The 21746-nt window shown below is 47.6% G+C and overlaps 1 protein-coding gene across 1 annotated transcript in view; it reads left to right on the plus strand.

Annotated features, from left to right (window-relative positions):
- The first annotated feature begins 674 nt into the window (after positions 1-674).
- Positions 675-21746, plus strand: part of LOC138559120 (threonine-rich protein-like) — a 195878-nt gene continuing 174806 nt past the window's right edge. Inside the window, exon 1 of the mRNA XM_069642687.1 lies at positions 675-1335. Within this exon, the coding sequence (XP_069498788.1) occupies positions 1278-1335 (58 nt within the window). The 5' untranslated portion in view covers positions 675-1277. The remainder of the gene's footprint in view (positions 1336-21746) is intronic.

Consider the following 21746-nt stretch of genomic DNA (forward strand, 5'->3'; position numbering starts at 1 on the left):
AAAATGTTTAAGCGCCCCATCTACTGTAACAGTACAACCTTTCTTATGATTATACCATTTAAAATAATAACATGTGCGCAAATGTACAACTGAGCGAATGCTAGGCTCCCAGACTTTGCACAGTATTAAAAAAAAACAACAACATGGGAAGCCGTATATTATACCATACTGTATGATATTCGGCTTCCCATGACAGAGTGAAGGCCCTGAAACAACGCCCACCTGGTAGCTCTGGCCAATCCCTCAATAGAGATGTTGGAGGGCGGGCTGTAGGCGGGCTATGTCATTAGCTTTTCATTTCGGGCTGCATGTATGGCTGTAGCCATCAAGTGGGCGTGACTCCGAAGATTGCCGAACACTGCCTCCCACAATCTACCATGGGAGGCAGGATAGCATACAACACCGCCCCCGCAATGCATCAATCTCAGCATCCGCTGCCTGCTCCGGGCTGCAACTCTCCCTGCTCCTGTATGATGATGACGTGCAAACGCGCACTCCACCCCTGCTGCCGGCAACATGAACTCGGCACCATGCCCCTAGCCGGATCCACCCTCTGCCCCGGAAGCGCTTCATTCATTGGTCCTGGAAAAGCACAATGATGACGTGGAGGTCACGTGAAGAAGAGCAGGAAGGCCATTGCTAAGGTCCCTTTCTCTAATGGGAACCAGCCACGACCGTAGGAAGTCAAGTGGAGAATAGTGGGCGGGCCGTTGCTATGGTCCGTTTCTCGGATGGGAACTATCCACTACCGCAAGGATGACGGGTTAGCCCGAAAAGTAAGGGAGCGTCATACTGTTTACTTCCTGCCCGGTTTGACCACTGGAATTATTTCACATTTGAAAACGTAGTATTTGTGGTCCCAGGAAAATGAACTGGACCCCATCCACCGCTTGGGACCTCGCACTAAAGATCTACATCAGCAAAGCCGAGCCGCAAACCCGAAGAACAGACATGCGCAGTGCTGACAAACTGATCCTCAGAGCATGCGCATTGCTGAGAGACAGCTTCACAGAGCATGTGCAGTAATCGCGTGATGCGCCGGGCATGCGTACTTCATAGAACAAACTGCGCATGCTCAAGAATCGGAGTCTTATGCGGGGGTGTAAACATGTCGAGCGCTTAGACAGCAATAACACGCTCTGAGAGAGAATCACTTAAGTATGCGCAGCAAAAGGACCATTAGACGCACATGCGGACATTTCCGAACATGTTCCGTGATCTGCGTCCTGCGCAGAGGTGTTAAACATGCAGAGCGCTGAGACACTATTCACTAGCGCATGCGCAGAAAAAAGGACAACAAGGCCGAGAAACCTGCAACTGCACCGACATTACAAGGTAGTCATGTGTCAGCTATTCAGCCAGTTCCTTCATGTTGCAGTGCGTGCATGCATCATGCACTATTTCTCCTGTGCATCCTGTGTTGCCCCTGCTGGGCCTCTCAGGACATGTTACAGCCTGCAGCTCGTTACTGCTCTGCTGCCTTTACTTGCTAGTTAATGCCAGAGCCTCTTGCTAGTTAATCCAGAGCCTCTCGCTAGACAATGCCAGAGCCTCTTGCTAGTTAATCCCAGAGCCTCTCGCTAGTTAATCCCAGAGCCTGTTCTCCTTATGATATCTTCACATTGCAGTGCACGCGCGCTAATGACCAGCTCATCCTTCAACCACTTGCTCATCCATCACACACACTCACCCTCTTGCAGCCCGGGGCTCAACGTACCAATGCATACCTCCAGAGCTCTGATGTCCCTTCAACACTCACACCTCACTTATCTTCTTATACCCTTAAACATACAACTCCACTCTCCCATAATCATCCATTCAACTCGCCCACCACTTTTCCAAGACTACAAACATACAAACATATCCACAGACCACAAAACATAGTTCTGCTGCTCCAACATATTTCAGATCCGTGCAGGAATGTTCTGCACACTAAATGGTTTCCAACATGTGGCTCTCTATTCTATTGTTGACTTTTCTGCTAGACAAAGCCCGGGCATGTTCACCCATTGTTAAATGTGTGCTGTTGTGCTGGGCACGCTGCTGGATTAGCTCTCTCTTGCCTGCTTTGGACCTGGCTCCACGCTGCATGCCTAAGAGGAAGACTCTCAGGCTGCCGTAACATGGACTATAAACAGCAGCATATGGACTTTGTTGCTCTGAAGTAAATCTTTGTTCTTACTTTGTTCACTCTTACGTGAACTTTGTTGTTTCGTCAACCCCTAACTCCACTGCTTCTTTAATTTTAGTGCCGCCTGCTGCTCTGCCCACCCACTCCCAGAAACCCTACTTCAACTCTGTGCACGCGCACCCTTGCACGCGCACCCAAAGTGCACCTAAGTGTGCTGTTGTACTGTTTGGGTGTGCAGGGTGCTGAGGCTTTGTGATAATTTTCTTTTTTGTCCGTGCCCTGATAAACACTGTAGGTTTTACATTTTTGAGTGCTAGTTCGTCTGGGCAATCACGCTCAAGGACTTAAACTCAGCCCTTTTGTTGTGACGTTCCTACTGAAAATGGAACGGTCAAGTTTATTTTTCTCTCTATTAGTCACGCTGTTCAGTGGCTGTGAAATTCAAAGCACTACTTGCAGCCGAGCCTAGTTCTAACACTTCTACATGAAATTCTGCGCTTCCTGTATTTATTTGAACGTGCTACGCATTTGTTTTTCTCTGTTTTTGAGTTGGAAATGTGCATTGCTTATGCATAATCTGTACAACTTCTTTTCAGTGCAATTAACTCTGCTGCCTGCGCTTGGGGGCGTACAGCTTTGGTTTTTCCTTCCTGCTCTTTACTGAATGTGCATCGCTCTTCACCATTCTCCACTCAGCACATATGTTGCAGAGGGACTTGCTGTGTTAAACCCATTAGGTTTTGGTGCTTCCAATGAAACTCATGTATGCATCTATGCCTGTGAATGGTGTGTCATTTAAGACTGGCAATATTCAACCTGTGGCTTACTCACGTAACATTTTACAGGCAATACGTGTGCAGTTTGTCAACCGATTGCCTCACTACAGGCTCTGAAATTGCCGCTACATAGTGAACTTTTTTTAGTGAACCTATTAGGGTCTGTGATGCTTCTAATGAAACTCATGTATGCATTTATACTAGCAAACGGTGTGTCATTTAAGTCTGGTAACATTTAACCTGTGGCTTACTCACACAACACCTTATAGGGCTTCATCACGAGTTGGGCGATAACGCTGGAGCTATTACCGCCGGCGCTATTAGCCCTACCGCCAAACCCTCCGGCGCTATAAGCGCCGGATCACGGGTTTGGCGGAACGGTTAGTTTCCATTCCCCATTGGGCCCATTCAGGAATTCCTCATTTCCCATTGGGCCCAATGGGGAAAATACGCGCTATTACCGCCAGTGGATTTCCCGCCGGCGGTAATAGCGCCGAAAATTGGCAAATTTGCTGCGGATTTCCCCCCAGCTCAGATCTGGGGGGGAAATCCGCCAAGGCCATGATGTGGCAGACCCTTAAATGCGGCAGTAATAGCGCTACCGCTGCATTTAAGGGTTACCGCCAGACTCGTGATGAGGCCCATAGTCAGTACGTGTGTAGTTTGTCAACCGATTGCCTCTCTACAAGCTTTGAAATTGTCTCTACATAGTGCATTTGTTTTTTCTCTGCTTAATCTGGAATTGCCCTGGTCACTCTTGTCCTAAATAGGAACAATAGCTACACAGTCAATAAGCATCCTTTCATTACAAGCTTCCCAGTACTGACTTTTTCTCCATAAGGTTCCGGACCTGGCGCTTCAGTTGGGACACACGTTGGGGATCTCTGATCACAAATCTAGGTGGATCACGGGAATGGTAACTATCCCTACTGCCGTAGTACCCTGGACATTGTGAATTTTGGTAACCCTCTCCCGGATTGGGTTGTCTGGTTTCCTGAAACCGGGAAACGAAAGGAGGGTTGTGCTGCAGGTTGGGGTTTTGTGAATACTGTGGGAAGAAACTTAACCCAGCATTTGGGGGATTACTGCCCTCCTGGGGGAAGTTAGGAGGGCAGTTTCCCGGGGCAGTACTTACCTGATTGAATCACCCCCCTTGAGCTGGGGGAGTCCATACATACCCCAAGATTGGTGGATTGCCCTTGTAACTGGGACTTTTATAATCAGGGGACTTAGGGGTCCCATTGGTGGATTACCTCCCTGACTGCCACCTGTTTGTGATTGGCCTGAAGGCCTTCTGGGTCTCTGATTTTGCGTAGGTACATTTTTAGGCTCCCCCATCTCTAGGTCTAGAATGGGGGCAACCTTCACCTCCGCCACCTTAGCAGCAGCTGGGGTGTTGGCTGGTTTGGGGTTTTTGGCCACATTTGTATTTTCGGCAGGTTTTGGACTTCATAAATGTGGGTCGCCTGCTCTATGACCCAGTCCAGAGATCTTTTATCGTGGAAGTCCCTCACCAGCTGGGTCATAATATACTTTGGGAGCGCATGAAACAAGGCAGTTATAAACTCCCTGCTATTCGTGCGCACCCCCCTTGTGGTTTGTGCAAAGGTGCGTTTTAGCTCATGCACAAATTCTCATGGGGCTTGATCTTCCCCGCACTCCAGATTGTAGGCCACTTTGCGAGCCTCTTGGGGTCTTCTGTGGGGGGGAAAAGTGTTTCAAAATGGCCACCCTGTAGGTGGACCATCTTGACTGGTTCTGATCGTCCAGTGCAGCAAAGAAGCTGGAGTACTCAGGAGAGAAGGTCCATTTAACATACTCTATGCAGTTCTGGTTATCTTTGAGGTGAAAAGCATCCATCATCTGCTCACAGAGTTCCAAGTGTTCCCAAACAGAATATGTTGCGTTTTTTTTAGTATGGGATTATGAAACTCCTAATGGCCTTAATCTGCCTAATGGGGTCTTTCCTCATAACACTCTTGAGTTTATTTGCCTTCTTTGGCTTAGTCACCCAAGTCCACTCTTCCTCAGACTCGGAGGCGTTGCTACTTGAGGTCCCCTCCTGATTACCTAGGCAGTCCCTTATTCTGTGAGCTACAGAGTGGCTCGCAGAATGGTGGGGCCTAGTTTCTCCACTCCTGTGGTGCACAGGAGAGTAGTATTCTGACTCCTCCCTGCTCCCAGGTTTGGCAGAATATCCCCACCCACTGCCCTATTTGGGTAGAGGTCTTCAGGATGCTCTTTTTGGGCCTCATTTCATTCGGTTTTTCATCAAATTGAACCAACTGGCCTATATGTTGTCCTGAGTTTTAAGACTTTAGTCCTCAAGACAGTTTTCTCTGGCACAATCATGCAAGTCAGCCAGACCTTGCGCGAGGGGACTCTTCTTGTTTTGGCCATATCTGACCTCCACAGGAAAGCCTTGTATTGACAGAATCCAGGAAGTAATTCAGGAATTACTCACATTTCCGGCCCAGATTCTGTCACTTTGAAGATATTGCAGAGGCGGGTGTGGAGTCTCCACTATGATGTGTTCCCCCTGGATGAACGGGCGGTAATTCTTCAATGCCCACACCGTTGCCAGGAGTGCCTCCTCACAATCATTGAATGGTTCCTTCCCAGAGGATAAAGTCATATTTGCATAGGAGATGACTTTATTGACCTTGTCAAGCTTCTGATACAATACTGCTGTCAAGCATGTATTTGAGAACCGTGTCTCCAAGACGAACTCCTTGTTTTTGACAGGGTAAGCTAGACAAGGCGCTTGTGAGAGGCTTTTTTTGAGTTGCTTTACTGCCTCGGCTTGTTTTGGTCCCCACTCCCACTTGACCTCCCCACTTCAACAGGCGGATCAGGGGTCTTGTGACCTCTGCGTAATCCTCAATGAACTTCCGACTGTAATTAGTCAGTCCAAGGAGGCTTCTTAGCTCACGCAGAGTTGTGGGGTCTTTCAGTTTTAGGAGTGCTTCCACTTTCTTTTCCTGGGGACAGAGACCCTCAAGAGTTATCTCATTCCCCAAGAAGTTGACACGGGTCATGCACCACTGTGCCTTTTGGAAGAACATTTTTGCTCCGGCAACCCTCAACTGGGTCAGAACATAACGGATTACCGCTATGTGTTCCTCCTTCGTTGAGCTTTTTATCAGAATATCATCCACATAGGCCAGGCTACCCCTTTCACCCAAATCGGGCATGGACTTATGTAGGAAGATGTTGAATTTGTTGCCGGAGTTGATGTATCCGAAGGGAGTCCGGGTCCACGTGTACTGCTGCCCCCCCGAAGGTAAAGGCCAGCTGTATTGGTACTCCTACTGACAGGCACGGCCCAGTACCCATTGGTTAGGTCAATGGCAGTGTATACCTTTGACCCCTGGATCTGGGCCAGCCCCTGGTCACTGTAGGGGAGAGGCCATCTGGACATGTGGATCCGTTTATTCAGCTCCCTCAGGTCAGCACAGAGTCTCCACTGGCCGTTCGGCTTTGTCACATCAGTGATTGAGGCATTAATGGATATGGTCAATCCCGCACCTCTCCTGCCAGGATGAGGCAAGATCAGGATTTTAGATCCCTCACATAGCACGTCATGCAGAGCTCCTTACGTGTTATGACTGAATCATGCTGCCGTTAGCAACAGTATCTTCAGGGTGTGAACCGTGAGGACTTGATGAAGACTAAGGCCCAGTTGATGGAGCCACATCTTGGAGCTTCCCCCCCCAGGGCAACGTGTGGGAGAGTGCTTCAAAGTGGGTCATCATCAGGAAAGCACATGGGACTCTAGCCAATAAGGGGTCCTAACACCTAACAATGTTACACAACTTAGTGGTACTCATTCAGTTAATCTTGTGGGGATGTAGTGCTGGGTGGACCTGCAGGGATTCAAACCAGTGACTATGAGGTCACATGCATGAATCCTTCTAGAGAATGCACTAGTCCACTGGGCTACAGACCTGGACCCTAAACCTGGATCTGGACGTCACTTCCAGGAAGAGGTAGGAAGGAGGAATGGAGACAAGACAAGAGAGAAGGAGACATGAAGGGTCCAGGAACGCAGGGCGGGAGACAGATTATCTCAGAAGCATAACAACCTGTGTAGAGAAACAAACTACAGTAGTTATTTACATTTTGGTGCCTGTGCTTCTTACGCTTTGCAGAGTAGGATGACACAATAATGTGTTTAGATCTAGAAATGGAAGATATTATGTTATTAAATACTACAAACACAAGACATCATATAACGCCATATAATGGAAACATCCAAAGAGGAGCTGCCTGTCCACTCTCCCCGCCCAGTAATGCATCCTCCATCACATACCAAAGACAGGATTAACTGGAAGCTTATGAAGAACAAGCAAAAAAGATGATCACTTTCTGACCAAAAGAGGAGTGAATAGTCTCCAGTCACTCACCTACAGCAAATGATTCCCCTAAAAGAAATATTTCATATTTTAAAACGTAGCATTTGAGGTCCCGGGTAGACAAAAATGAGCCCCTCCACCCAGGCGCAGCTTCTAGTCGAAGTGGTGCCCAGACTGAAACACTACAATGCATCCCCCACGCGCGGCATGAGCGCCCCTCCCATACTACACTCAACGGTTAAGTAACTCCTACCCAATGTCAATAAATCACTGCTATACAAATGAAACAGGTTTTATTACATCGTGATTCAAGAACTTTGCAAAAACGCTAAATGCTAGTGTGGGGCCGTTTTTTTTTGGTTGAAGTACGCCACTATTTATTTTTCTTTTTTTTTTTTAAGCGCTCACACAGCCCGCGTGCATCGAGGTGCTGTTACAGGAATTGTTTGTTAGTTGCGTAATTGTTTATTTTTTTGTCTTGGTTGTATTTATAACGCCCTTAAATACCCAGAGGTTTCAAAACGCGGACCCGGGGATCAAACCTGTGTTGCTTTGTGTCGTCTTGCTTCCAAGGCGAACATGTTGCTGCTGAGCTATCCTCCCAGGACTTTGCTGAGTTACTTCACTATGCAACTAGTAGTTTTGACCATTGTTGCTGAATAAATATCCTTTAAAATCGCACAATTTGCATTACATTTTATCAAAAACGTAATGCAAATCGTGCAAGCCATTTGCAACTATGGGCCACGTTTTCATTGGTGCCTGAGAAAATGTTATGCCCCAGTCCGACCCTGGTGGCTGCCTAAAGTGAGCCACAGAGGTTGTATTCCCAGGGCAGGTGCGGATGATGGAGAGCAACACGTGCAAAAAAGTCATCATAGAAAAAGGATCGGGAGCAGGAGAGGCCAGAGCCGTAGCCTGGCTGGGCCCAGGCCCCATTCAGTCCTCCCGAGGACCTCCCAGGTGGGTGCTGCAAATGCCCATCTAAGCCCCCTTTACAGACACCCCCTGCATAGCACCCATAGACGCACACTGCAGAGCCCCCCTACAGATGCCCACGGCACAGCACCCGTACGGATGCCCACTGGAAAGCCCCATGTAGAGCTGTCCACTGCGTATCCCTCTTGCAGATGCCCACAGCACAGTCCTTTGCAAAGGCGCCCACTGCACAGCCCCCATACAGATGCACACTGCAGAGCCCCTATACAGATGTCCATACAGATGCCCACTGCATATTACCTCCTTGCAGACACCCACAACACAGTCCCATGTAGAGCTGCACTGCATAACCACCTTTGGAGACGTTCACTGCACAGCCCCCGTACAGATGCACACTGCACAGCCCCCTTGAAGATGCCAACAGCACAGACCCCTGTACAGATGCCCACAGGATATCCCCCTGTGTGAATGCCCATCTCACAGCACCAGTGCTGGAGTGGCCCACGGGGAACTCTGTGATTTCCCGGTGGGCCTCTGTACCATGGGCCACTTTTGAGTGGGATGAAGTCAAGTTACAAAACCTCCAATAATGGGGCCACTTGGAAACACATTTCCAGGGCCACTTTCGGTCCAGTGCCCTGCACTGGTGCCCATCACACCCCCACCCTGTGCAGAGGCCCATTACACCCCCACCCCGTGCAGATGCACACTACACGGCCCTTGTGTAGATGCCCATTTCACCCCCCACCCTCTGCAGAAGGCCTTTCTAATGCGGTATCTGATGTTTGTATCGGGGAGCTGGAGGGGAACCCGGGATCGGTGCGTTGCTAGAGAATGACCCGTTATTAATTATACCTGCATGATGTATAGTGCTGCGACACAGCCGTGGCGCTCAAAGGCGCTGTAGAACCGCAATAGGGCCCCGCCCATGCTGCAGGTGCAATTCCATAACGTCTGTAAGAGGCGGCACCTCAGGGCTATGTGAGCTCTGGTAAATCGGGGAATGACTGCAGATTGACGGGCCGGCGGGCGCAAACTAAAGAACAGGCATGAGACCTGATCACAAGAGCATGCGCAGTAGGGCATGCATGCACCATGGAACACACTAGGCATGCCCAGTATTCGTATCTTGGTCCACCGCACACTTTGCACATGCTCAGTATCTCAGTACTCGTATCTTTCTCCACCGAATACATTGCGCATGCTCAGTATTCCTGTCTGGAACCACAGAATTTATTGCGCATGCTCAGTATTCGTGTCTGGAACCACGGAACTTATTGCGCATGCTCAGTATTCGTGTCTGGAACCACAGAACACATTGCGCATGCTCAGTGTCGAGTTGTGTAGGACGTTACACAATACAAATAATACGCAAACGCGGAGTTTCTCTTAACACGTCTTTATTCATTCACACGATCTTCCGAAGTCCCTTACTTCGTCATATCCCGTCCCTCCCCTTCCCGTTGCCTCGTGTTCCCTCACACGTGACAGGGGAGGAATGTGACGACATCACACCCCCCCGATACTAAACATTAAGTTCACTATCAGGGCATCTCCTCAATGAGGCGCGGTGGTCGACGTCGGGATCTCTGGGGTCTCCAGTTATTTCTCTCACGCGACTCCAGAGGTGTCCAGCGGAGTTCATCAGCGTCGGAGTCATCTTGGTCTCCTTCATAGGGTGCATCTCGCATCTGAGTGTCCATTGGTACGCATGGTTCGACTAGTGGTATGATTCCAGGCATCTTCTTGAAATGAGAGCTGTTTCTTGTTATTGTGTGGGCTGCTCCTTCAGCTGTGATGAGAGAGCCTTTCCTCTGTGTGATGGTGAGGGGCTCTGCATTGAACGACGCCATGTTTTTGCGGTGTTGTGGCTGTCGCACTACGACGATGTCCCCTGGCTCTAGATTATTCTCCTCGGCTCTCCTTCTCCGGTCTGCCATGGTTTTCATATTCATTTTCTGGGCCGCATCATGCAGTCTCATTTCAGTGTCTCCTTTGTACCGTTCTTCCTCGAGTTCTATGTGTGGTAGCCTAGTTCGCACATTCCTGCCAAACATGACTTCTGATGGTGACTTGCCAGTGGTACTGTGTGGGGTATTTCGATAGTCTCTCATCAATTTGCATAGTAATTTTTCCAGTGGCTCTCCTGTCAAGCGAGCTAGTTGCGTGGTTCGTTTGATGCTTCCCATGAACCGTTCAACTGTGCCGTTCGCTTGAGGCCACAACGGTGTTACTTTCCTGTGGTGGAAACCCATGTACTCGGCAAAGGTTTTGAAGTCTTGGCCTGTGAATGGTGGTCCATTGTCCGATTTTACTACCTTTGGGATCCCGTATGTGGCAAACATCCTGTCCAATGCGGGGATGGTGTGATGTGCTGCTGTTGATGACACAACTTGCGCATCAGGGAATCTTGAGTACTCATCGATGACTACTAAGACATATTCACCCCCTTCCAGAGGACCAAAATGATCTACAGCAATTTCTTCCCAAGTTCCGTTGGGTAAGTCAGTCATTTTGAGGGGTTCTGGTCTGGTTTGAGGGTTAAGAACTACGCACGTGGGACATGTTTTCAGTAGTTCTTCCACTTGAGTATCTAGCTGAGGAAACCATACCCTTTGTCTTAACATCCTTTTTGTGGACATTATTCCCCGGTGTCCTTCATGTGCAAGATCAAGGACTCTTTTCCTTAATGAGCGAGGAATAACTAGTTTTGTCCCTTTCAGTAGGAGTCCCTCTATTTCTGCAAGTTCTTCTTTCACCGTAAGCAGACAGGTGATGTCTTGTTTGGTTACTTCTTCCGCACTTTCCTTGAGTTGTTTTGCTTGTTTCCAATGTCCTGTCTCAAGACATCTCAAAATGACCTGTATTGCTGGGTCCAGGTTGGTTTCTCTGGCTATGAGTTCCATGTCCAGTCCTTGTGGTGTGCATTCTTGGACCACATACCTAATGTATTGGTCTGCAATGGATGGATCGGAGTGGCAGTCTTGAATGGGATGACGTGAAAGAAAATCTGCAGGATTCTGTTCCTTTCCGGGTCGATGAATAATGTTGAATTGATAGTCCTGTAGCCTTAAGGCCCATCGAGCTATTCTGGGAGGCATCTTGGCTTGAGCATTTCCATAGATGAATAGTAGTGCCTGGTGGTCAGTGACTATGGTGAAAGGTTTTCCATATAGGAACAGATGAAAATGTTCGCATGCCCACACAACCGCCAAGCCTTCTTTCTCCGCTTGTGAATATGCTTGTTCAGTTTTTGATAGGCTGCGACTGGCGTATGACACTATGTGTATGGCCTGGTTATCATTGTGATCTAGTTGAGTTAAGATGGCTCCTAGGCCGACTGGACTGGCATCCACTATCAGCTCTGTGTGTTTCTGTGGGTCAAAATATGCCATGTTTTTGGCATCAGCGATGCGATCCTTGATGCTTTGGAACGCTTGTTGGCATTCGTCCGTCCATCGGAAGTCAACGTTCAGTTTAGTGAGGGCTCTCAAAGGTGCACTGACGGATGCAAAATCCTTAATGTACCTCGTGCAATAGCTTGCCAGACCCAGAAATGATCTCAAGTCGGTGACAGAGGTCGGTGGTGTTGTGTTTGTGAGTGCGTTGACTTTTTCGGGATCTGGAGTCATTCCATTTTTGGAGAAGATGTGGCCGAAAAACCGCAGGGTTGGTTTTCTAAATTCACATTTGTCCTTATTCAGGGTGAGGTGTGCTTCTTCCAGTGCCATGCATACGCGCATGAGGGTGTCGTCGTGCTGTTCTTGGGTTTGTCCAAACACAAGGATGTCATCACTGTAATTTAGACAATTCGGTACGTGCTTTATTACATTATGAATTTCTGACTGAAATATCTCGGCTGCTGAAGAAACTCCAAAACTGAGCCGCTTGTATCTGTAGAGGCCCAGGTGAGTAGCAAAAGTGGTAATGTACCGGGATCTTTTGTGGAGTTCCAACTGATGGTACCCTTTATTGAGGTCCAACTTTGAAAATATGGTGGCTCCGTTAAGCAAATGCACCATGTCTGTTATTCTGGGAGATTGATGACGTTCTCTCAGGATTGCTTCATTTGGTCTTCTCATGTCCACGCAAATACGAATGTCAGCAGAGTCTTTCTTTGGGACTGGTACAATGGGGGATACCCAAGGAGTGGGGCCTTCAGCAGGTTCGATTATGTCTGCTTCCAAAAGTTTCACTAATTCGTTTTCTACTTGCTTCTGTATATTGATGGGAATACCACGGTAGTGTTGTGCCACCGGAGGGATATTGTTGTCTATGTGCAATTCAATTTGTCGGTCCTTCAATTTTCCCAGTCCTTTGAATAATGCAGGGAAAATCTTGTCAATGTTGGCAGTGGGATCTAGGTGCTTGTGCATCATGAGTCTGTATAAGACATGAATTAGACCCATGTCGACTGCGGACTTGTAGCTTAGAATGCATCCACTATCTGTGGCTGCTTCGAGAACATGCATGGGTATTTCTTTTACGTGATCTTTGTATCGACATGATGCCGTGAAGAAGCCTTTACAAGGTAGTGGCGTCTTGGAACCATATGGGAAGATGAGTGCTCTCGCTGGTTGTAGTCGTGGTGCATTTGGCATGTTGTTGTACACTTCCTCACTCACTACATTCACAGTGGCTCCTGTGTCGACTAGGAACTCAGCCGCCACTTGGTTGACATTGATGATGAGAGTGGGGCTATTCTCTTTTGCTGTAGGGTTTCCCAGTGCATATAGGTAGCCTTTTATTCTTGGTTCTCCTTTACGTAGATTTGATTCCTTCTTGGGTTTGTCCTCTGAGGAGGTGCTGGAGATGCTGTCAGAATGTGATTGTTCCACCAAACACCTGACGTATCGTCGGGGGCGTCTTCTCCGCCCGGAAGATGAAGGTTTGTTGTCGCGCCATTCATGTGTGGGTTTTGATTGTCTTCTCTCTGACAGTTCTTCTCGTTGTCGGCGGCGTGATGTGTCATTCTGGTAGTGTGACTCACGATTGGGACTCATACGCCTAAATTCTTTCTCTGGTGAGGGGCGTCTGTTCCTTCCACTCCCTCTGGTTTTGCTGCGATAAATGAAACATACAGCTTTGTAATGATTTTCTCCTCCACAGGCAGAACAGATTTGACCCATGGCAGGGCAGATGCCTTCATGAGGATATTCATGTCCACACCGATAACAGAATGGGTCTGTGTGTCCTTTAGCGTTACTCTCAAGTTTGTGTAAATTTTCATGCTTCCCGTGGATGATGGTGATGTCATCAAGACCTTCTACCTGTGCTGTTAGTGCCGCCTCGGAACGAGCTAGGCGTAGAATCTCTTCCAGATTTCGAGCCTTTTGTAGAAGCCTTTTTCTGAACTCACTGCTTTCACATCCTACAATAATCTGTGAGCGAAGGGCTTCTTCATTCGAGTAGTTGTTAAAATCGCAATGTTTCATCTTTATTCTTAGCCTCATTACAAATGCATCCATTGTTTCACCTTTTAGCTGTTTAGTGGTGTGGAAGATGTGACGCTCGTAGTCCACATTTGTGTGCGGCGTGAAGTAGTTGGTTAGGGTTGTTTTCAATTTGGTGTAGGTATCTATGTCATCTTCAGGAATTTCATCCAAAATATCTCTCACATTTGATCCTATAGCATGGGTGAGCAAGCTGTGTTTCCTTTCATCCTCCAAAGGTCCTACCGCTTTGAGACAGACTTCAAAGTCCCTCACCCACTTTTTCCACCTTGGTCCCAGTGTGCTGGAGTCGCTCAGGTCAAAATTGGGGGGTAGCTGAGATATTAGGCCGTCCGTCATGCTTGTGCGAGTTGATCTGACAGGGGTTATTTGTACTGTAAGTGATTCCTCAGAAGAATCATCAAGCATGACAGGGGACGTATAACTGTGCCTTGATTTGGAGTGGAAGCTTGGATGACACTAGACACGTGTCTTGTCTTGGTGGCGATGGGAAGTCTCTTTGCTATGTGAAGAGATATGAAATCAATGTACCTTCTGTGTGGTGGGGAGCCGACGCGCTTCACCCGCTGATGTTGCCGCCTTCGTTTTGGCGCGAAAATGCTGTGAGGAGCCAACGTGCTCCACTCACACACTTCACCCTTGCGATCGCGCGGAGCCGACACTCTCCACCCACTGAATGATGTCGCCTTCCCTTTCGGCGGGAAGCGCTGTGAGGAGCCGACGCTCTCCACTCACACTCTTCACTGCGAGGAGCCCAGCTGCGTTCTACTCGCAGAACTAAATCCCTCGCCTGAGGGCCGTCGCGGGAAGCCGACGCGCTTCACCCGCTGATGTTGCCGCCTTCCTTTTCGGCGGGAAGCGCTGTGAGGAGCCGACGCTCTCCACTCACACGCTTTCGTGCGAGGAGCCGAACTACGCTCCACTCGCACGTTAAATCCTTTTCTTTTGGAAAAGGGTCAACGCGAGGAGCCGACGTGCTCTACTCGCGCACTGCGTGCGACAATCGCGGGGAGCCGACCCGCTCCACCCGCTGACCAACTGTCGTCTATTGCAGGTGCGTACGAGACCTCGCTCGGACTTCCAGGAAGTTTTAGCTGGCGGGGAGCGTATCTACTCACACCCGCCGTATGCTCTCATGTGATGTGCTGCTTGGGTTCCCTCGTCGCCAGTGTCGAGTTGTGTAGGACGTTACACAATACAAATAATACGCAAACGCGGAGTTTCTCTTAACACGTCTTTATTCATTCACACGATCTTCCGAAGTCCCTTACTTCGTCATATCCCGTCCCTCCCCTTCCCGTTGCCTCGTGTTCCCTCACACGTGACAGGGGAGGAATGTGACGACATCACACTCAGTATTCGTGTCTGCGACCACAGAACATATTGCGCATGCTCAGTATTCTTGTTTTACGCGGAAGTGATAAACATGCCGAGCGCTGAAACAGTAACCACAGAAGTCTGCGCAGGGAAAGTATGGTGAGCCGCGCATGCCCAGTGATCGAGTACCAAGTAGACGGCGAGGGATTAATCGCTTCAGCATGCGCAGGAAAGGATGAGAGTCATGCTCCGGGAAAGCACCTGCAAAGACAGGAATACTAATCACCAGAGCATGCGCAGTAAAAGGTTGCACAGTATTCATGTCTTACACAGAAGCGATAAACATGCAAACACGCAGAGTCCCGAGACACTAATCAACAGCGCATTAGAGCATACGTCTGTTTTAAATTAACATGCCAAGATTCACAGACAAAACTGCACAAATGAGATCATATGCAGTTTGTAGAAAGGAGAAGAGCTGGAAATATGATTGGGTGGTGGTTGTGGGTGTGTGTAGGGGGAGGAGTGGCAAATGGGAGGCTGTGATGGGGTAGTCCCTCTTGTATGTTGTTGGTTGTCCCAGTTTTTCGTTTTGGAAATCTGGTCACCCTATGTTGGTGCTGCTTATGTGTTGTTTGTTTGTTGTTGCCGTGTGGCAAAGTGCTTCCGTTTTGCTGTGCGAGAGGTGGTTGTGTAGGTTTCTGTATGAGTTAGGTATGCAGAATTTGAGCTTTTTTTGGTTATACAGAGGCCCACCGGGAAATCGCAGGAGTTCCCCGTAGGACCCTCTGCCACTGGTGCTGTGAGATGGGCATTGTGTGGTCATCTGTTCAGGGATCTGTGCTGTGGGCCTCTGCACAGGGGACTGCGCAGTGGGAGTCTGTGCTGTGGGCGTCTATACAGGGGTCTGTGCTGTGGGCACCTGTGCAGAGGATTGTGCTCTGGGCATCTGCAAGGGGGGGATATGCAGTGGGCAGCTCTACATGGGACTGTGCTGTGTGTGTGTCGAAAGGCAGCAATATGCAGTGGGCATCTGTATGGGGGGCTCTACAATGTGCATCTGTACGGTGCTGTGCAGTGGACACCTGCAAGGGGGATATGCAGTGGGCAGCTCTACATGGGGCTGTGCAGTGATCATCTGTACGAGGGGCTGAGAGATGGGCATTTTCAGCACCCACCTGGGAGTTCCCCGGACGGCTGAATGGTGCCTGGGCCCGGCCAGACTACTGCCCCGGCCTCTCCTACTCCCGATCCTTTTTCAATGAATACTTTTTTGCACCTGGTGCTCCCCATCACCCGCACCTGCCCTGGCAATACAACCTCAGTGGCTCACTTTTGACAGCCACCAGGTTCGGACTGGGGCAAAATATTGGCTTGGGCACCAATGAAAACATGGCCCATAGTTCATACATGCCAACCCTCCCGATTAAAATCATTATAACCCCAATGCAGTTTTATGGGAAAACTTCATTCACCAGATCTATGTTGTGAAATCTCCCTCTCAGGGGCTCCACGATGTTGGCATGTCAGCATAGTTGCAAATTATGCGATTTAAAGGATATTTATTCAGCAACAATGGTCAAAACTAGCATAGTGCAGTAACTCATCAAAGTGGTGCAATTCCACCAAAAAAACTGGCCCACACTAGCATTTTGCATGATTGCAAAGTTCTGTTATCCCAATGTTATACCTGTTTCATTTGTATACCAGTGATTTAGTGACATTGGGTGGGAGTTACTTAACCATGGGGTTTAGTTTGGGAGTGGCGTGCATTCTGAGTGCGCGCGGAGGCGCATTGTAGTGTTTCGCCCTGGGAACCAAATGGACTAGAAACTTCCCTGGGTGGATGGTCTCCTTTTTGTCTCCCTGGGACCTCAAATGCTACGTTTTTAAATGTGAAATATGTCTTTTAGGGAATAATTGGGGAATCATTTGCTGTAGGTGAGTGATCAGTGACTATTCACTCCCTTTTAATTGATTTGGTTGAATAAAACTAAACAATACATTATCAACCTTTCAATAATTAAGAAAATAAAACAGTACCACAGTTCGGACAATTCAATAAAACCATTCAGTACGATGCAGCATTTCAAGAATACTAATGAAACAAGTGCAAGACTCTAACAAGTCCAGCGGTAGCCGTGCCAGTAAATCCTGCAGGCCGCCGGACTTGTGAATTTTTCCAATGCCTAGCTTCAGGGAAATACTGGGGGGTTACGACCCCGGTGTTTCTGGAAGTCAGGCGCTGGAAAATCGTTAATCCCCATTCCCATTGGAGTCCCTAAGGACGGTAGCATCGGCACCGCTAATAACGGTGCCAGTGCTTCTGTGAAAGTCTGCGAGCGGGTGCCGTGCCGGCCGCCAGGTCAGACCTGGCAGGCGGGACGGCTGCCGCTCACAGACTCAGAGTGTGCCAGTCCGGTAACAACGGTGCCGGTAGGCTTACCGGCACCGTTGTTACCGGACCGGCACACTCGTAATGAGGCCCTAGGTCTGCATAATGTTGCTATTAGGCATAAGAAGGAGAAACATATCAAAAGGCCAACTCATGAAAAAAATAAAAATGACTTTGTCAATATGTACTTTGAATAAGATTCAGAGAGTTAAAAAATCTGACGATTGCAATCCTCAAGGCGTTTCTATTAGTAGCAAACAGCTCCTTCCACATTGTCTCTGACTCTTGAAATGCTTTCTAAAATATTGAGTTTGTTTGTTAATCAGACCAGGGCATTGTGTCATCAGATGCTGAACAGTCTCCTGTTGCTAAGGATTGTTGCAAAATCTACAGATATTCTCGGTTTTCAGAATTGTCTTGCACCTGGACATTAGATCTTTAGTATGGAACAGGTTCAGACGAAACCGTAGGTAGACAGTTCTGTAGAGCGGGGATGGAAATTTGGTCATATAAGTCTCAGTGAGTCCACACTTTTTTAGGCCCAAGGGATTGACTTTTGTTAGGCAGAATCCTGTGCAGTGCCCTTAGGGACCACTACACACAATTAAGACTACAGGTGGCAATACAAGTTTTACCTTTGGTACAAGCCTGTACTACTATGTTATAGTGGTAGCAGTAGCGGAGCAGCCAGGCTTATCTCAAGAGTATATGAGCAGTAGCAGAGATTACACAAAGGGACACAAATTACTGTGGCTCAAGCAAACACTGACTCAAGGTTTCAGGTAAAAAATATAAGTACATTTATTTTTAAACAATTTGTTATTAACACAACACTTCTATTACATTTAAAACCACACGTTAAGTACACTACAACTGACCAATTCACTTTTTACTGCATGTATCAAGGTAAGTACCCTGTGTTTGAGAGAACCGGTGTTACGAAACAATACACGTTACCGTGAATACGATTGCCATCACTTTTTGACAGTTCGGTCTACTAAATAAAATGTGTATCCGCGGCAAGAAATGCTACCGGGGCAAAAACACACTTAGCACCTGAGCTACCCAGAGAGAGTTGGGGGCAAAAATCATAGGCAATATGTTAAGCAGGCAAACAGAATCGAAGAACACACATAGGCAGAAATACAAGAGTCAAGGGGCCGGAGCCAGTGTCAAGTGGAACCGGGTTCCTGTGTCGAGGATCACACGCCGGATAGTTCGCGATTCAAAGTTGCCAAAGTACTTTAGATATTGTCAAATGTTCGGAAGCAAAAGTTATAAGGAGGGAAAAATAAGGGCATGCCTTATAAGCGAGAAATAGGGATTTCACCCAAAATTCCTCAAGCAGAACACAGTACCTTTTCCAAGAAGAAGCTGGTGCCACGGCAGTTGTTCCTGGTAGTTTCTTGTAGACCCACGATTCCTGGCTTCGGCACGAAGTAGGACGATGAAGGCGGTCTACACCACACAGGGATGAGGCCAGCAGCAGCGACAATGAATAAAAGGTGCGCTCCTTAAAAACAGAAGAGGCTCTTCAGGTGGCTATCGGACCACTACAGCATTGTGCTGCGATTTCGACCACGAAGGCGACCCCTGGCTGAAGAAGACGAGCTGGTTATCCCCACCAGGCTCAAGGGAAGAAGACTCCGGACTGGATCTCTTCTTAGTCGTTGAAGGGTAGATAGCTCAGGACTGCAGCAGGGCTTCACCGGTACAGGATAGTTGCAGCAGTCGACCTTTCATCCGCTTCTCTTCAGTTCCTTGTAGTTCCAGTGGCGACTCTCTAACTTCCAGCCCAAAAGACCTGCCTTTTATACGAAAATCCCCCATTCACACAGCCTGGCTGTCAAACACACAGCAGGGGGGTTGTCCAGCCCTGACAAACACCTCAGCCAATCATGGAAAAGTGTGACTTGGGTTTCCTAGGATACCCTGTGCAGGGGGTGACTACACCCATCCCTCACATTCAGCCCACCTAGACACCCAGGCGCCTTGAGGAGTGCTTCTTGGCAGAAGCCCGCCAAAAGACAGTGAACAAAGAAGGCAAACCTGGTTTGCCGTGTAAAGTAAAACACAAAAAGGATTTTAACAAAAAGAAATGGCAAATAAACCACACGGAAGCCAAAAGAAAAAGTATTTGGTCAAGCGGGTTTAAGTTCGAGGATAACACAATAGCCTACCATATTACCAAGGTTATATAAGATAACCGCGGTCGAAAATTAGGGTAGATACCACTGTCACCAGCCGGGTCTAAATGTTAAAAAGATTGAAACAATGCTCTACGAGGTACAGATAAAAAGGGCTAAGAGTTGACCCTTCCAGTACTCCATGTAAGATGGGGTGTACTGGATCTGTGGTTAATTTGACTAAGTAAAGTTAATGGTAACTTTATCCTTTTCTGGGCGACAGTAGTCAGCCTCAGAAATGGAGTCAGTGGGAAGTCTGAACGACAACCCTGTGTCACTGCACAGAAGGTGCTGTGTGACACACCAAAGATAGGGGCTACTGAAGTGGTGTACTCCAGATTCCACCATCACAAAAACAGGTAAAAACACATAGCAAAACACAAGTAAGAGTGGTGAAAAGCTCACACTCTTACCAAGTGGAAAGAAATAACTCCAGAGATCCAGCAAAGCTGATAAGGGACTCAATAGGTTAGGGAAATTAGCCATAGAATGAGAATTCTCCCTAACAGCTTGTAAGCAGGCAAAGGTGAAGCATGCTTCTCGAGTTGCTATCCAATCCTTCTGCCATATTTTTTGCTTGGCCGTAGTCGGATTACGGAGAAGCAGGTCGGGAGAAATATCAGCAGCTTGCAGAATGGCCTAGATTTGCGGTCTCCATTTGGTCACAACTCGATGCTCCGAGCTGGTCAGATATGATGACAACATTTGCAACAAGGCTCCCGATTTGGAATCAGTCAGGCACTTTCTATACAGACAAGCTAGTCTCCATTCATACGTATTATGCAAGGATAATGAGCAAAGCTCATGCCTAATAATAGGCACTGGATGTGACGGAGGTAATTTCAACAGACGTTTCCAGAAAATAACCTTGATTTGGGACCAAAACCCTTTCAACTTCAACGGTTTGGTCTCAGCACCATACAGCAACATTGGTACTACCTTTTGTAAATAAAAAGTTATTACAAGCGAATATGAACATTTTCCATATCTTTTATGAACGTTAAATGGCTGAAAAGTTGCAGTTTGGATTTTCTTTTTATGTTCACAACAGTATGAATGATCATCATTGTAGTTGTTAATATCCAATCCTAAATAACGATATTCATCGACTGTCTCTAATCTGGTGCCATGAAGTGACCAAATTCGTTGAGGTGTGTGTTTCACCCGCCTCGGCACATGTTGTTAAACCTTGGTTTCTGTGTTTTTCACAAGATGGTTATGGATAGTGTACTGTTCTAAAACGGACAATAGGTTTGTTAGGCAGAAACCTGTGCAGTTCCCTTAGGGAACACTGCAAAAGATTTAGGACTACAGGTGTTTGGCAGTAAACCCACTTGGTAGCAGTCTGTACCACACAGATTCACTGAGAAAAAGGCGTTTTTCAAATCTACAACCGTGAAACATGTGGCCTCCTTTGGGATACTACACAAAATTGATGCAGGGTTAGGTACTAGAGGGAATTCTTTCTGTATGATGTCATTAAGTGGGTTGAGGTCCTGTATCATCCTGCAAGCCCCGCCCCTTGTCTTCTTAATCGGGTAAATCTCTGTGTTGCAAGGTGAATTTGATGGCACTATTATACCTTGTTGTAATAATGCATTTATAGTTTCTTTTATTCCTTCCTCTGCTTCTCTTGATAATGGGTATTGCTTCACTCTAGGTGGGATTGCACCAGATTTCAGTTTTATTTTTATGGGTGTGACCTCTTGCAAAAACCCTACATCGTGTGGGCCTTTTGTCCATACTTCTGGCAGTACTTTTTCCATATCATCATCAAATATAGTGGGTGGTGCACTAACGCTGGCCATGAGGGGGTTGTGTATTTCTCTGTGTTGGATCATTATGTCACAAGGTACACTTATTTCCATTATATTTTCCCCATCAGTATCATTGTCAGTGAACAATTCCTCATCAGTCAAATCACACAAAGCTACATTTGGATCTATGCACAGCACTGTTCTCCATTCGCATCCATGTGTGTCCAGTCCTATTACCGCGATACATTTGCTGGAAACTTGTACCCCTTCCAAATCAATAGACATTATCGTACCTAGCACAACATCTGAGTTCACAATGGGGCGGAACACAAAATCAGATGGCACTCTCCATTCTTTTCATGTTATCTCGGGCACCACTCTAGCAAGTGCCAGTATTCCATAAAGGAACATGTCTATATCTATGTGCACTCCCCTTA

This window comes from Ambystoma mexicanum, unplaced genomic scaffold (genome assembly GCF_040938575.1).
Source record: "Ambystoma mexicanum isolate Mex_15411 unplaced genomic scaffold, UKY_AmexF1_1 Mex_scaf39, whole genome shotgun sequence".
Taxonomy (NCBI): Eukaryota; Metazoa; Chordata; class Amphibia; order Caudata; family Ambystomatidae; genus Ambystoma; species Ambystoma mexicanum.